The sequence below is a fragment of the Canis lupus genome, chromosome 3 (genome assembly GCF_011100685.1).
Source record: "Canis lupus familiaris isolate Mischka breed German Shepherd chromosome 3, alternate assembly UU_Cfam_GSD_1.0, whole genome shotgun sequence".
NCBI lineage: Eukaryota > Metazoa > Chordata > Mammalia > Carnivora > Canidae > Canis > Canis lupus.
In genome coordinates this window covers 41413690-41430992 of record NC_049224.1, presented here as the reverse complement: position 1 = coordinate 41430992, position 17303 = coordinate 41413690, and the positions used below count along the sequence as shown (strand labels likewise).

The window sequence follows — 17303 nt, the reverse complement described above, 5'->3', positions numbered from 1 at the left end:
TGTTAAGCTGCAAAAATATCATGTAAATAAAATTGCTTTACCTTTGAAAACATTTTTATCATATAGTCATTGTTTTATATGTTAATAAATTAAATTTTCTTTCTAAAATAAACTACTGTTGAAGAGAGTACATAAACCATATTCTTCCAACTTTGAATTAGCAGTGTTACCACTCTTTGCAATCACTGTTTTAAAATGTGGGGAGAGGAAAGCTTTTTTCTTTCTTTATGATGGAGATATTACAAAGAGAAGTGTTATTTTCATATTAATAAGCATATTGCATGTGTTCTGTGGAAGAAATACAAGAAGAGATAGAAAATACTATTTTAAAGGGGTATGAGATATTTAGGAGGGAAGTAAGATAGCATTTATAATTGTAATTTAATCTTCATACAATTTAAAAATAGGTTGTCAATGGTTAATTTTATTGTTTAGATTGTTTCTTTGCATTTTCATTATACTCAGATTGCATTGTGTCGTGTATATACAACTTGATATTTTTTTTAGTTTTGTTCATGAAGAATGTCAGTCAATTAAACCAGGGCTTACTTAAAATGTCCCATATTTGGTGTATTAAATTTATAATTTGTGTACATATTTTTCCCCTTTTGTTATATTTGTAATCTCTCAATAGAAATGTAATGTTTGGATTATTAGAGTGCTAATTTTATGCTTAGTAGGTAACAATAATATATTTTGTAATATCTAAATCTGACAACACTAATATCAGGTTCTGACATCTAATTTTCATCTCTGAATATTTGAAATATATACATTATAGTAATATATATGTATTAATATGTAAAAATGAAAATTGAAAAGGTTCATGTCAAACATACTCATGTTAAAATATAATTCTAAAGAAAGCAGCTTAAATCTGCCAATTTTAGTAAGAAACTATCCCCATCCTCTACTTTTAATAACCAGAGTTACCTAATCAAATTAAAGTTCATAAGTTATCACATTTAATATAGATGAAAATGAAACTAACAGGTTTTTTTTTTTCCTTGTTCTTTATTTACAGCCTGGTTTGCCACCTCAAAACTTCTCAATGTCTGTCACAGTCCCTGTGACCAGCCCTAATGCTTTGTCCTACACTAATCCAGGGAGTTCCCTTGTGTCCCCATCTTTGGCAGCCAGCTCAACATTGGCAGATTCAAGCATGCTGTCTCCACCTCAAGCCACATTACATAGAAATGTATCCCCTGGAGTTCCTCAGAGACCACCAAGTACTGGTAGTGCAGGTAGGTAGTGATTCTGTATATATCCGTTCTGCTGGTTCTTTAATAAAAGGGTGGAAAAAATAATTGCTAATATAAGCAGTTTCTTATTTTGCTACTCTTTAAGATTCTGTCTTTGATGAGCAAGAGTCACTGCTACATAATTGGCTCCATTTTAAAGAATATTTTTGAGGATTCGCTGTGGTACTTTAGCTTTCTCTCAGGCATGGTGGAATGATGTACAGAATCTGTCATCTGTAAGTTTCCTTATGATGGGAAAGCCATACTTTGACAGACAGAAAATTTAATTAGGATATCATGAGCAAAGATTTAAAGTTTCGGTGTGACTCACTCATGTGAAAAATACAGAAAATAGATGTACCTGCCAGGAGTTAAAGTTCATTAATCCAGAAATTTGCAGTGCATTTATGGCTTTACTCTTTGTAATGCAGTGTCTTCTCTCCTCTAAGTCCTAAATTTAATAGTACTCCATTAGCACTGCCCCCATTCTTATCAATATATATGATTTGATATTGATACCGGAAGGCATATGCATTCAGAGCTTGATAGGTGAGCTTTTATATGTATGTTTAACTATATCATATTACACAGTAATGCAAATTCAGTCTAGGCTAGTTTTTGTTTTTCAGGAGAGGAGTGCGGATTACTTCATTCAGATAAAGAGAACCCATTCATATTCATTATTTACCTTCTTTTCTCTCTGTAATGTTTTTAGGTGGGATGTTGAGCACTTCAGACCTCACAGTGCCAAATGGAGCTGGAAGCAGCCCAGTGGGTACGTGAAATTACTTCTGTTTCACTTTGTAGGCATCTATCCTATGAGATCGAAGGAATATTGTCCCTCAAATAAGGCCTTTTACCAAATGAAGAGGAAAAAATGGATATATGACCAGAGTAGATGTGTCCCTTTGTAAACTTAATTTTCCTCTGAGGGATACTTTTACTAATACTTACCATTTTTTAATAACAGTCCTGCTGTTTTTTACACCTTGGCTTTGAGTGCCTCCTTTATAGCGGTTAATAGCGGTTATTGTTCTTTGCTAAAGTTAAAATTGTCTTAATATGGTTTGTACATCAAGCCAGTTTCTTAAGGAAGAAGCTTTCTGTATCATCTATTCTCACCAAAGTTACATTGTTAGCAGACTGATACATCTTCTAATAGCATGAAATGTTTTTATAGAGAGGTTGCAATACAGAGATATGGTGGGCCTACTTCTAGAGCTGCAAAGATTGTTGAGAAGTTTGTCTTCAAAAGATCTGTTTTGTTGGCCACATGTAGAACATTCACATTTTGTTACAGCCAAATTGGGTGTCTTTGTTTTTGTTTATTTGTTTTTACTTTGGGATCCTTTCTAAAGATGACTAGCCAGTTTAAACACAAGGTCTGCCCAACCTTGAAGTGCTGGCAAAGATAGATTATAAACTGAACATCAAAAATTATGGTATATATGTGAAAGAGTTATAAGAGTAACTGTATTCCTTTGGATTATCATCACATTAAGTGGTCTTAGTCTCTTAATCTGTGATAAGCACAATTGTCATCATTGTTATCTGAAGACAAGGGCAGGAATTTCCTCCCTGCTTTTAGCTATTGTGTATTCCTGGAGACCTCTGAACACAGATCACTTTTAAGAAAAATTCATAATTTAATCTATTCAACTTATTCATTCTATAAAAATGTGAGGAGCTTCTGCCTCAAGAAAATTGTAGAGATGATTGAATAAATTCAAGTGATGAGAAAGACGTGCTTGCTTGGCAGCGCATATACTAAAGTGATGAGAAAGAAACAGATAATTGCTGAGACAAGTTATAAACCATAATGACCTAAAGTAGAATAAATGCCTAATTATGTCTGCCATTGTATTAATTGCTGTTTTAATGGAATTAAATATATAAGACTCATTGTAGGATTTTTTAAAACATAATTGTGGAAAAATTCATAATGGTCTTAATAATTATACATTAGGGCTGCTATACTTGTATGTGTATTTCCAAGTATTTATAGTTTATTTCAGCTCCATTTTAGTTATTTGCATTCCCATATACATACTCTTTTGGTGTTAAATTTTCCCTTATGCTTTTATTCCCCACCTCCGCCCCCAGTACTGTCCATCTTACTTTTCCTTCTACTTCCTAGCCTGGTTAAGGATAGAATCAAAAATTTCTATTTCATTTAATGTTAATTGTAACTACCTCTTGGTTTATTTACAAAATTAGTTTTATTTAATGGAATATAACCCTTTGAAGATTTCTAATACATTTTCCTCTTGCCATAACCCTTTGAAGATTTCTAATACATTTTCCTCTTGCCTTTACTTTTTTTTTTATCCTTCTGACATATCATAAACACAGTTCTTCCCCCTGTCAGAGAAGTGTTTCAATTCTCATTTATTTTTTCTTGTACTTTGTACACTTCCTAAAAACTTTTTCACTGCTCTTATCTGCCATGCAACTGTAAATCTAGACTTTGTCTCTGCTGCTTGATTTTTGGTGTTGACTTTGATAATTCGAAACTCAGACTTTGTCATCAACCTGATTTGACTTTCTGTGTGTAACCCTGTTTGTTTTGTTCTTTTGATTCATTTTCTTTTTCTTTTTTTTTTATAAGCCTCCTCTCCCTTTCTGGAAACCTCATGTTTAGAGGGCTACATAGTCATACCCCTTGGATCATGGTACATCATGATGCATTAAGTTTACACAAAGCATCTCAGTATGCTGTGCATCAATCCTTTTTATATCTCAGTTCCACTTCCATGTCTTCCCTCCCCCATCATAGGCAATCACTTTAATGTGTTTAGTGTAAATAGTGTTAATAATCATGATTAGTGAACATGAGTTTCTTTTAAAACTTAACATTCAACTAAGTATTAATATGTTTTAAGTGCTTAGTGAGTTACTTATATATTTAAAGATTTTATTTATTTATTGCGGCGGGGGAGCAGAGGGAGAGAGAGAGTTAAGCAGACTCCTTGCTGACCTGCTGAACAGAGAGCCAGACACGGGACTTGATTCCAGGACCCCAAGATCATGACCTGACCTGAAGGCAGATGTTTAACTGAGCCATCCAGGCGCCCCGTTAGCGAGTTATTTAAAAGTCTATTTCCATTATTTTGTATACACAGAGATAAATCCTGCTTCTTAGGGCATGACTCAGCATCTCGTAACACATAAAGATTGGATGTCCTGATTTTTCATTGGTTCATACTCCTATATGCCTATTTTGCCTATACTACGTGGAATTCTACTTACTCTGCTTGTTTGGATTATATTCTAAATGGCATGTGCATTTTAACTGCTTTTTAACAGAATCTAGATTTAACTGAATAGACCTTTTATATCACTTAATTCAGATAGTAACTAGAAGCAGTTATTTCTGTGCATTCTTAGAGCATACATGGGTTGAAAGTGTTTCTTGCTATAAATTTTCCCTAAAATAAATGATCTGTCACAGGCATTTTAGAAATGTTATTTTTGGGATCCCTGGGTGGCGCAGCGGTTTGGCGCCTGCCTTTGGCCCAGGGCGCGATCCTGGAGACCCGGGATCGAATCCCACATCGGGCTCCCGGTGCATGGAGCCTGCTTCTCCCTCTGCCTGTGTCTCTGCCTCTCCCTCTCTGTGACTATCATAAATAAATAAAAATTAAAAAAAAAAAAGAAATGTTATTTTTGTGGGGAAGAGTCAGATAATATATTAGCACATTTCAACAATGGTGCCATTTTGGTTTAGTAGTTTGGAAAAAATAGTTTAAACTCATAATTATTACCCAAACATAGTCTTTATGAATGAAAAGATCAAGCAGTTAAAATTCCCAGAGAAATTTAGGAAAAAAAATCAAAAGTTATCAGTATGATTTCTAATCTATATTTTTCAAGATATGTTTCTTAGAACTGTGTGAGAAGGATTTTTCTATATTTGGTAAACCTTGCGTTAAACAAAACTAAACAGGTTTCTTCACTGTAGAACTTAAGGGAGCCTTTAAAATGCTAATCTATTTTGTGAATCATTAAACTTAGTATATAACATATGGCTACACAAAGTGATTTTGTAATAGAACCCTTATTTTTTTTCTTCGTGGAAAAGCATCTTTCATAATTAGTATCATGTAAAACATTTTGAGAAATCTTGCTTCTGATCTTAAGATGATACATAGAAAAGTTTTTGAATAATGAAAACTTCCATAAATGAAATTAAAATTGAGGTTTAAAAAAAGACAAGCAAGACAATTAGGCTTGTGCTGTAGTAATAGCAGATCTGGTCAGTGAGACCAGCCCTTCCACTGAAGACACCTAGAAATGCTAGGCAAAATATTTTAAAAATCTGCTTGAAAGCTTTTGAGAAACTAACAAGAGAATGAAGGATTTCTGGCTCAAGATGCAGGCAATAATTGAGACAGAGCCTCAAAGAGGGTGGGCCCAGTATCTATGACTGCTTTTCCTCAGGTGGAGTTTGCCACTTCCACGGTAGAGTATGATAGCCGCAGGGGCCTAGGGGGATGGAGAGGGGAAGTTAAGGGGAGGGTCCAGTGTGCTCCTTTCACTGTGTGTCGAGCCCCTAGAAGGCTGAACCATAACGGTAGAATGAATCAGAGGTTAATAGCCCCTTGCAGTAGTTACATCCAATATTTGCACCATCCGCCTTCTTGAAATTAGTGTGTGCTCATCCACACTTAGAGGACAGAATAAACATTTCTAGTATCTGTGTTCTTTTGTATTTAAAAAAATGTTCTTTGTGTACAAAAAACCTGAAAATTGTCCACATATGCTGGGCCAAAAAAAAAAGTATCAACAGATTTCAGAGAATTTAATCATGGAGATAAGCTCTCTGGAGACAAAATATTTCAGCTAGCAATTAATATCCAAAGGTACTTGTTTAAAATAAATTTTTAATACATATTCTGTATAATAACGTATTATTTTTTTTGTCAGTCTAGGTTTAGGAATTAGGAATTTGTCATGAGCCACTTATGGATAGTTTCACTTAACCTTTACTGATACTGTAATTTTCAAAGGCATAATATTTTTTATAGATGAGCCCTCCATTGGTCTTACTCTTATTTTAATTTTTATTGAGTCTTCTTGCCAAAAGATAGGATGTTTCAGGCCCATCTAATCGTGAAAGCAGAAAGATCTTTGGGGTTTTTAAGCATTGAGCAAACTGAGGGTAGGAAAGACATGTAAGTAGGAAACCAAAGGAAGCCTAACCATTAAAGAAAGATTGATTTGCTTGTGTAAAATTAGGACACTTTGTTCATCAGAAGCACTATGAAGAGAATGAAAAGGCAGACAGAGTAGAAAAATGTAGACTATAAACAGAAGGCTTTTTATGAAGAATATGTACAGATCATCATGAAAAAGAAAATCTGATTTTTGAAAATGTGCATTAGAACATAGATACTTCACAGAAGAAGTTATCAGTAAACATGTGACAAGATGCTCAATTTCAGTAACCAAGGAAAAGCAAAATTAAAACCACAGAAAGCATTATACACCTACCAGAATGGTTAAAGCAGAACAGGCATAATACCAAGGGTTGATATGCCTATGGGAACATCCAAACTCTCATTCACTGATGATGGTAATTCAAATTGGTGTAGCCATTTTGACATTATCCATTAAAGTTGTATATATATGTATTCTGCAACCCACCATTTTTATTCATCTTTACATACTGTAGAGAAATGCATGTGTGTACCATGAGCACCAAGAGTTATGTAAAGGAATGTGCCTGGCATTATTTGTTGTAGCCAACATCTAGAAATAATCCAAATTTCTGTCAACAATGAAATAAGTGATAATTTATTATATAAAGGAATACTATACTGCAACAAAAAGGAAGAAACTACAGCATTAATTAACAGAGTGGCTGAATTTCACCAAATTATGATGAATGAAAGACAGTGGATGCCTATATGATTCTATTGAACTAAATAAAGCTTGAAAAACAGCTGAATAAAATTATAGTGTTAAGGATGCATGTGTAGATAGGTGATAAAAAGATAAAGAAAAGTCACTGTAGTAGTCATGGTACTGGTTATTTTGGGACAATAGGAATGTTTTGGAGGGTCTGTTGTTAGAGACTTTCAGGGTTTTGGCAGTATTCTTTTTCCTTGTCTAATGGTTATATGGATATTCACTTTATGCTAAATCCTTGATCTTTTAAATTTTTGTTTCTGTGCAGTTTTGTATCGTGTGCTACATTAATATGAGGTTTTAAATAAATAGATTTGATTTTATAAAGGAATTATAAGCCACAAATGTGGAGGCATTTTTAAAATTATAAGAGAATGTAATGTACATTATATAGGTGTTAGACTATTAATTCCGAAATCTAGAGAGAAAAATACACACACAATATTCACACTCACAAAAAGACGTAGCAGTCTTTGGGCAAAGACTTGATTCTTTGGGCATTATTGTCTGCATGTGGCAGCTAGGTGTACAGCCCCATCTTGACATCATGAAACAAGACCGTATAAGAAGACTGGCTGACAAAAGCCTAGGATGGCAGAGTAGAAAGCTAAAAAGCTCTGGGTCCTCCACATTTAGCTGCTAAAGCTGCTGAGTTTGCAACCACTTTTCCCCAGTCGTCTTATAAAAGATAAAAGATTTTCTCATTCTTTACAGGAAATGTAAGATAAAATACAAGCCATAGGTAGAGGAATATTTAATAAGTAGATGGGTTTTTAATGTACCAAGTGTACACTTCAAAAAAGAAACCCAACAAATATTTTAAAAAGTGAAAGGGTGTACCAGGAGATTTTTTTTTTTTTTTAATGGCAAAAAAACCCACAGCTCACTAATTGGCAACTATTACCACTTTCTGTTGTGTCATGGAGAGCCGATAAAGGTGTGAGGAAACTGATAATCTTCTGTATGCTTATGGCATTGTATATTAGGAACAATCTTTCTGAAAAGATTTTGGCAAGATGTTTCAGTAGTCATAAAAATGTTTGTGCCTCTGAGCCCACCAATCTCATTCCTGAGTATCTCTCCTAAAAAACTAGAATATGCAAAGGTTCACTGCAGCTTTATTTATAGTAGTGAATAATAGGAAGAAACCTATTCAACAGTATGAAAATTATGCAAACAAAAATTTTCAACTGAATTCCTTTTTAGTTATGATTTGAAAGTATGCAAAAAATATGCATATGGAAAATAAAAAGGAGGGGAAACGCAAACTGATTTATCCATAGTTCTGTTGGGATGGTGGAAATAGTTTTCCCTCTCTTTTTCTAGTTCTTAAACTTTCTATACTGATACGGTACTTCCACAGGCATAACATTTTTATTTTAGTAAATTAGAGCATTCATTTGTTTTTCCTTGAAACATGGTCATTTTTTGTTTCCTTGAAACATGACTATTTTCAATCTGTCATTGTCCAAGTAAAACCTGCCAGTTTTATACATGCTGTAAGTTGTATACATCTTCCATAGTGGCAATCTGATAAGGCATATTAGATAAATTTCTCTGTTGAAAGTTGACATTTAATACTTAGATAATACTGTAGTTCAGATGACTTTGGGAACTCCTTTTAACTTTGGGCCTGTGTTTAAAGATCAAGCATAAAATAAAGTTTCCAATATCCAGCAACTTCACTTTTTAAAAACATGCTGAGAAAGAATAACATACACTGGACTAGAAATAGAAGGACTCAAGAAGCTCTTAAAATTGTCTAGGGGTGAGTGAAAGTAATATATAAGGGCTTGCATTGTAGCAGAGGCAGTATCAGCTAAAGAGAGATAGAAGAAATGAAAAACATTATAAAGTAACAAAGCTAGAGCTCTATGGAAGTCGGATGGGAGTGACAGGGGTGGCAGGGGTGTAAAACAGGTTGTTTGAGGGGCAGACCCAGTGGCGCAGCGGTTTAGCACTGCCTGTAGCCCGGAGTGTGATCCTGGGGACCCAGGATCGGTCTCATGTCAGGCTCCCTGAATGGAGCCTGCTTCTCCCTCTGCCTGTGTCTCTGCCTCTCTCTCTGTCTCTGTGTGTCTCATGAATAAATAAATAAAATATTTTTTAAAAAATAAAAAAAATAAAACAGGTTGTTTGAGATGACGGGTGTATCTGTGGGGAAAAGACACCAGATGAGATGGTTGCATGTGGACTAGAAATTAGGAGAGACACAGATTTAAGACTCATATTGAGGCAATGGTTAAAGCCAGGGGGGTGCATGGAGTTTCTGAAGGAGGAGAAACTCTTTGGGGCTGTGCACACGGTATAGATTGAGAGGGTGAATACATTACTCAGGAAGAGATGCATAGGATTTCATGAGCATTGTCTGCTGTGGATTATAACACATGCAGAACCCATGTTGTCTGTCATACAAGAATTTCCACTGAATCAAGTAAATGTATCAGCTATAATTTTAAAAACCATGGTTTTTTTCATTAGAAACTCATTGATTTCATACACAAAAGATAATTGTTCAGACTTTTAAAATGTACTTTTTAAATATATTGAATAATCAGCTGAAAGTTTGTCACATTTTATGAAAACTTGTCAAATATAACAAAATCAATTCTTGAACCTTGCTTTGGACGGATTTTTCAGAATCCTTTGAGATTTTCAAAATCCTTTGCATGTCAGTTCAACTTTTGAATAAGATGCATAGTAATAAAACATTAGTGACATCATTGTCTACAATTTAGCCCTAAAAGAGTAGTATTAAGGACATGGAGAGCTTTCTAGCCACTTGAATACATTATTCCAGGTGATAGAATATTCTGAAATATGAGCCAGACTGATAAAATTGAATGATCTGCCTTAGAGTTGTAGGACCATAAGTGAGATTACCTTTGTTAGGTTTCCGGATGCATCAGTATGCAGTTTGCTCAAGGGCATTTTTATCATGTTTGTGTCAGGGCATAATTTACCTTAAAACCTGAAAATACATTTTAATAATAATCACATTGGGTTTATTCATTTACAGTTAGTACTTAATTCTTAAATGTGTAGGCTATGGCAAGATGAGATACTGAAAGTATATTTCTGTCATAAAAAATGAATGGGAGGGGGCAGCCCTGGTGGCGCAGTGGTTTAGCGCCGCCTGCAGCCCGGGGTGTGATCCTGGAGACCCGGGATCAAGTCCCACGTCGGGCTTCCTGCATGGAGCCTGCTTCTCCCTCTGCCTGTGTCTCTGCCTCTCTCTCGCTTTCTCTGAATGAATAAATAAATAAATCTTTAAAAAAAAAAGTGAATGGGAGGTAAGAAGTATGTATATTAGATAGTATATCACTACACTCCACAATATAACAAATAGTGCATATAAGGTTATCCTCTTTCAGCCTGGCAAGTCACCAGACAGTTACAGCATCCTGTAATAATTACCTGCTGCAGACTCCCAACTTCACACTAAAAAATACCATGCTTTTAGATTCCCTTCACTCTGGGTTACTATGGTATTCTATGTAGCTGAAAAGCATCCTAGACTCCACATGGGAAAGGAGTATTAGAGCTTCTTGATAATGGCATTCTTCTGCATCAACTTTGCATCATCATGTAATGTACTTGAGAAGAAATACTGCCTTACCCTTCAGATTGGAGTATAAATGAAGTAAATAAAAATCTTCTAAATGTAATCAAAGAAATTACAAACATATGTTTGTGCCTTATAAGAGAAATATTAATCTGTACTTATTAGTGTTAATCCAACATTTTTTTTGGTTTCTATTAAGTCTATCTTTGAAAAATTATTTGATATGCATTTTATATTCAGATGACTTGCCTTAGCAGTTCCCCCTGCCCAACGCGTGGATGAGCTCTACTCCACAGGGGATAGCCTGGTGAAGAGATTGTTTAAAAGCACTGCTTTCTGAAGCTTAACAGAATGCAGGAATTGCTCTCTGAGGTGTGGAAAGGAGATTCAACCCAGATTTAATACATACTGCTTCAAGATAATGGAAGCAGAATGCAGGAAATAGCCTCATAATGTTAACTGAAATACCAGTCCTCACATCAAAAATTAAATCACATAAAAAAAATTAAATCACATAAATGAATTAAAACTGGTAGGTCATTTGGTAAAAATTTCAGAGAAAACAGGAGGAGTTGGGTCAGGTGAGGTTGGGCAAGAGGAAAACTGATTATGTGGAATCCTGACAGTTCGGCAGCTACCAAAGAGTTGCAGGCCAGTTCCTGATTGTCACACCTCACCACTGTTTGCTTTGTCCTTTGGAAATATACTGGTTAGAATCCATAAAGTTGATTAGATCACATTGTCAAACATCCATTTTTAATTATTCATGTAAATAATATACCCAAATAACATGTTTTTCAAACTCTATATTAGAAGCAGATATATTGAAGCAGCCATTTTCTTCAGCTGATTATCTTCAAGTACTTAATCCCTCTCTTTCTAGTTCTATTTTTTAAATTTTAGGATTCTCCTATTGATCAGTTGCCTCTATTCATTATAATACTGTTCCTAAAAGCGTTTTATAAGCCACCAACTACTATACAGATTGTTTTAAATAATATTTCTGTTCCATTTAAGAAGCTTCCATAGATTTAAAATGTTGTGATACCCCAGTACAAATGCTCTTAAAGTGAAAAATATGTAGTACATAATTGTTTTTTGTCAGTAACTCATTGCAATTCTTTGAGACACATCATTTTACTTCTTGGCATACAGTCTTTTCAGGGTGCATTTCTCCTTTCCCTGTCAGCTTTTTCCTCATTCTGGCTTTCTTCTGAGTCTCAAAATGGTCGAGAATCAAATGCTTCCTCAGTTGTATTTGGAGGAATGCAAGAGCCTCCCTCACCATCATGTAACAGCTGCTTTACTTAGGATCCGATTGGACATTCCTGTGTCCAATGTGGGAAGGGAGAATGCCTGTACCGATTGGCTTGGGTTTGTCATCAGTCATAAATTGAAGTGGAGTCCGCTCACTCAAACCACATGACTGCTACACCTGAGGAGGACTAGAAGGACGGCAGCATCCATGAAAATAGGGGTGATCTCCTAGCCCAGCTGACGCCCAGAAGTACTGCAGCTATAGAATATACACGACAACCTATAGACTGTTCTTTTAGAGAAAGTTGAAAACAGGAATTAAGATGATTAAAGTCAGACCACAAATACTTAATGAAGACCTTACTGGCAGCCAAAGAAACAGTGTGGGTAGAGGTAGAGCAATAAGGAAGAAATACTTGGTGAAAATGAAGCATTAGAGCTGAGTGCTGAAGAGGCTGCAGTAAAGGAGTTGCCCTGGTAGCTCCTTCAGGCCCAGACTAGGAGGGTTGCCTCTGTTGCCACAGGAATGAAGGAATAGGCCAATCTCAGGCAGTTTCTTATAATATCGCCATTATCTCGGTCCCCAGTAGGAGATGCCCTGGATCTTGTGTCTTAAGTATCTCTCAGTAGCTCCAAGCAGTAAGACTGGAAAGTAGTGGCATAAGTCTTAAGTTTTATGTGTATTTCAGATTGGGTTGATATTTTTGCTTTTTAAAAAAAATATTCCTAAAGATACATGGTTAGCTACTGAGTTTTGTTACAAAATTTACTTGAAACTAGGACTAGGGAAAACTTGTTTCATATTTGTACCAAAGTGTTTTAATGACTGTTTTCATGTTAATGAATGATACTTCCTTTTTCCAGGGAATGGATTTGTAAACTCAAGAGCTTCTCCAAATTTGATTGGAACTACTGGTGCAAATAGTTTAGGCAAAGTTATGCCTACAAAGTCTCCCCCTCCTCCAGGTGGTGGCAATCTTGGAATGAATAGTCGAAAACCAGATCTTCGAGTTGTCATCCCTCCTACAAGCAAGGGCATGATGCCTCCACTGGTATGTTAAATTTTTCTTCATTTTCATTCTTTAAAATACAGCCAGTCTGTATTTTTCTTTGGAATTTTCTGTACTTCCATAGAATCTAGACCCTTTCTTAATGAGTATTTCTATTTGAAGTCAGCATTTGAAGAGACAGATCCATTTTAAATACACAGAAATCTGATTATGGAGAAACAGGATGTTAATATGCTTAGTGGTTATTTAAAATTAAAGCTAAAAGAGGAGAGGTTGTTAGGCTTAATTTTATCAGGCTGGGATCTTAGCTCAGAAATTCCATCACCAAATTGATAAATTAAACCTGACTTAAATATTTTTCTGTCTCTACTTTGCATACTTTCGGTAATCGATTACATATGCTTTTCTGTAGAAGAAACGCTATATTAGTCGTTAGAAAATTCTGCATACCAAAAAAAACCATTGTAGAATAGGGAACAACGCATCAAAACCTGAATGAGTTATTCTCCAAATCATTTTCCTTTGTTTATTCCTTCTCCAGTAACCTTCCCATTTAATTCTATAAAGAATATAGGTCTTCCCCCAAATTCCTTGGCAGTGTATTCATAATTGCAGCTTCATAGGCTTTTGAATCCTGTGTTTATGAAGAAGAGAATATGTTTATCCCTTGAGCTTCTTACAGAAAAAACTTAGATTATGTATGCAAGTTTTAAAACCATTCCTAGTATCACATAGCTTGACTAACATGCAATGTGATATGCCAGGTGTTCTCTCTACAGTGCAGCTGCTAAACCCACTATTTGATTTTTTGCCTAAATGAAAGTTGATGTTATCAGGCTTTAGATAATCTTCGTATGTGTAATGCTTTATAGATTCCCAAACATCTTCATATGCATCGTCGCATTTGATTGTCAATTATACTATAACCTTGGCTAGGTAGAGATGAGGAAACTGAAGGAGAAGTTAATACTTATCCAAGGTAATATAAAAGAGAGCCAGGACCAAAACTTTTTAAGTCAAGAAACAAACAAGTACTTTTTCATTTGGAGTAGAAAGCTGGAAACTGTGTTGCCCCCAGCCTTACAATGAAAACGAGTTGAATAAATGATGAGTTCACAGTTCTCTTTGAGTAGATTATAGTGCTGAGATTTCATGGCATTCAAGTGGCCCAGACTCTAGGGGAGAGACACATACTGCAGGCAGAGGACACATTCGAGCACTAGCTTATCTAGTAAGACCCAGGTAATAAGAGTTAAGCTCAGATGATGGATGAATTGCCAGAGGCCAGCTGTTCACTGGCAGGAGCATAGCGGGAGTCAGTTCTTTTATAGGCTTTTTCTCCACAAACCCCACTGGGTGCTCACAGAAGAGATAGGGAATGTCCTGAAAAAGTCTCTGCTGTGGTATATGGCTGGGAAAGGGGAAGAGCACCCACTACAGTAGGGACAAAACGTTCTCCCTGGACCCTTCTCCCCTTTCTCTCTTGTGGACTAGAAGCCTCAATCTGTAAGGAGATGAACAACAAAAACTGTCACCATTAGGGCATTGGTGATCTCCCATTGTATCTCAAGAAATGGAAAAGGAAAAATATCTAAAGCCATGGTGGAAAAGCAGGAACAATGCCAGAAGCATGACAGGGTGACCAAGGAGCCACAGCTCTGGGCACAGCATCAAGAGGGGAAGGCTTCAGACTGACAGTAGAGCAGTCACTGGGGAAAAAGCAAACAACCTCTGGCAAACTAGCACTTGTTTCCTCCTGGAGGGATTTGAGGCCCATGGTAGATGCACTCAGGGTGACCATTGATTGCAGCAGTGAAGCTGCAGTTCCTAATTTAACTCATACCATGCACTAAAGACCTAGCAATAGGAAAGACCTCTTGGTCTATAGGTCAGTAGAGTTACCCAAACTGTAATATGAAGAGAAAGAAGAGTGAAAATAAAAAGCAGAACAAAAAAAAAAAAAAAAAAAGCAGAACAAAGTTTCCAAGAGCTGTGGACTTTTATCAGGTGGTTTAACATATTTGTCATTGGAATTCCAAAAAGAGGAGAGAAGGAGCAGGACAAATACTTGAAGAAATAACAGAAGTAGGATAAATACACATTCAGACTGCTAAAAGCAAAAGACAAGTAAAAATCTTAAAGGCAGCCAGAGAAAAAAAAGAAGAAAGATACGAATTTATACTATACTTCTCTCTAGAAACTGTGCAAGCTACAAACAATGGAGTAACAAAGTGCTGGAATTCAAAACAGACAAACAAAAAAACTTCTCAACCTAGAATTCTATATCCAGCAAAAATGTCTTTCAGAAATGACAGAGAAATAAAACTTTCTCAAGCAAAAAATCTTGAGAGTTTATTGCTGGAAGACCTGTTCTGCAAGAAACACTAGGGGAAATCATTTGGCAGAAGGGCTATGATGCCAGCAAAAACTTGGATCTATACAAACAATCGAAATGAAATAAATGAAAATAAAGCACAATTCGTTTCCCCCCTACATTTTAGAAGCCTTCTATTTTAGAACAATTTTATATTTATACAAAGATTACAAATATATTATCAGAAAGTTCTGCTAATGCTTCACACCAGTTTCTCGGATTATTAACATCTCACATTAGTATGGTACATAACTTAGAACTAACGGGTCAGTACTGATACATCATTATTCACAGAAGTCCATACTTTATTCAGATTTCTTTCATTTGTAACCACATGTCTTGTTCTGTTCTGGGATCCCATCTAGGACAGCATTACAATTAGTAGCCATGTCTCCTCAGACTCCTTCTCTTGGCTGTGATAGTTTCTGAGACTTTACTTGCTTTAATCATCTAGACAGTTTTGAGAAGTACTGGTCAGGTGTTTTGTATAATATTACTGAATTGGGATTTTATTCTCATGTTTTTCTCATGATTAGACTGGAGTTATGGGTTTTAGGAAGGAAGGCCACAGAAGCAAATTACCAGTTTTATCACACCACACAAAAGATAGATACTGTTGTTATGAGTAATTATTACTGATGTTAACCTTGGTTACCTTGCTGATGTAGTGTTCCATGGGTTTCTCTGCTGCAAAGTTATGCTTCTTCCTTTCTATACTGTCCTCTTTGGAAAGAAGTCCCTCTGCAAGGTCCATACTTAAGGAGTCGGGAGTTAGGTTATCCCTCCTTGAGGGCAGAATATCTATATAAATTATTTGGAGTTCTTCAGCAAAGGTAAAGAAACCTGTTTGCTTTCATTTATCTAATATATTAATACAGAGTTATGGACATTTATATTTGGGGTTATAATACTAAATTCTGTTAATATATAATTCTATCAATACTATTTTATTCTACTGCTCATATTCCGGCGTTAGCCATTGAGGACTATTCAGTTGGTTCCTGTGCCTCTTGCATGCACGTCATCTTTCTGGGGGTTTTTTTGGGAGGAGTAATTGGCGGAGGTTATTTTTAAATTTTTCAGTTACTACGAAATGCCCTAGACTCATCTTACATATTTTCTGCCCTAGTCCTAGAATCAGTCATTTCTCTAAGGAACTGTGGTTCCTTTTTATTGGGAAAGGTATTAGAAACCAGAATCTGAGCATCTTTCTCTTCTTAATTGCTCTAAAAGATTGCTGGCTTTCTAAAGCAAAAATAGTGGGAAGAATTTTGTGCTTATAGCACATGTAAAAATAAAATATGACAATAAAAGGCAGGCAAATTATAAATACAGTGTTGTAAGTCCTTACTCTACACCTAATGTGATATCTATTTGAAGGTGAACTCTAACCTTATGTTATGAGTATGTTATGAAACCTAGTGCAACTACCGAAAACAATTTAAAAAGAGAGGTATAAAGTCAGTAGAGGAGATAAAATGTAATTATAAAAAATGCTCAAAAAGCCCAAGATATAAGAGAAAAAATAAAAACAGATGGTACAAATAAATATAGCTAGCAAGATTGTAGATTTTAATCCAACCATACAAGTAATCACTCTGAATGTGATCTTTTAAGACAGTTAAAAGACAAAATGTCAGATTAAGAAAAGGAAGATCATACTATACAGAAACCCTAGTTTAAATATAAAGGCATAGGTTTACAGATACAGAAAACATATAGTGCAAACATTAACCACAAGAAGACTATTGTAGCTATATTAATTTCAAACAGTGTAGACTTCACAGTGAGGAGTTTCATCAAGGATAAAGAAGGACTTCACACAGTCCATTTCCCAAGAAATAAGTATCTTTAATGTATACACACCTAACAGCAGACCTTCAAAACTTATACACCAAAAACCGATGGAACTAAAAGGTAAAATAGAAAATCCACAACCGTAGTTG

The 17303-nt window shown here is 35.5% G+C and overlaps 1 protein-coding gene across 16 annotated transcripts in view; it reads left to right on the top strand.

Moving 5' to 3' along the window:
• Positions 1-17303, top strand: part of MEF2A (myocyte enhancer factor 2A) — a 190052-nt gene that overhangs the window by 132194 nt on the left and 40555 nt on the right. For 14 of the 16 annotated variants that reach the window (XR_005356926.1, XM_038532686.1, XM_038532680.1 and 11 more), the window contains 3 exons: positions 1025-1244; positions 1957-2016; positions 12838-13025. Coding sequence is in view for 15 of the 16 variants with exons in the window: in XM_038532686.1 (XP_038388614.1) it covers positions 1025-1244; positions 1957-2016; positions 12838-13025 (468 nt within the window). In the remaining variant the exon portion in view is untranslated. The remainder of the gene's footprint in view (positions 1-1024; positions 1245-1956; positions 2017-12837; positions 13026-17303) is intronic. The other 2 variants (XM_038532687.1, XM_038532688.1) reach the window with 1 other exon arrangement.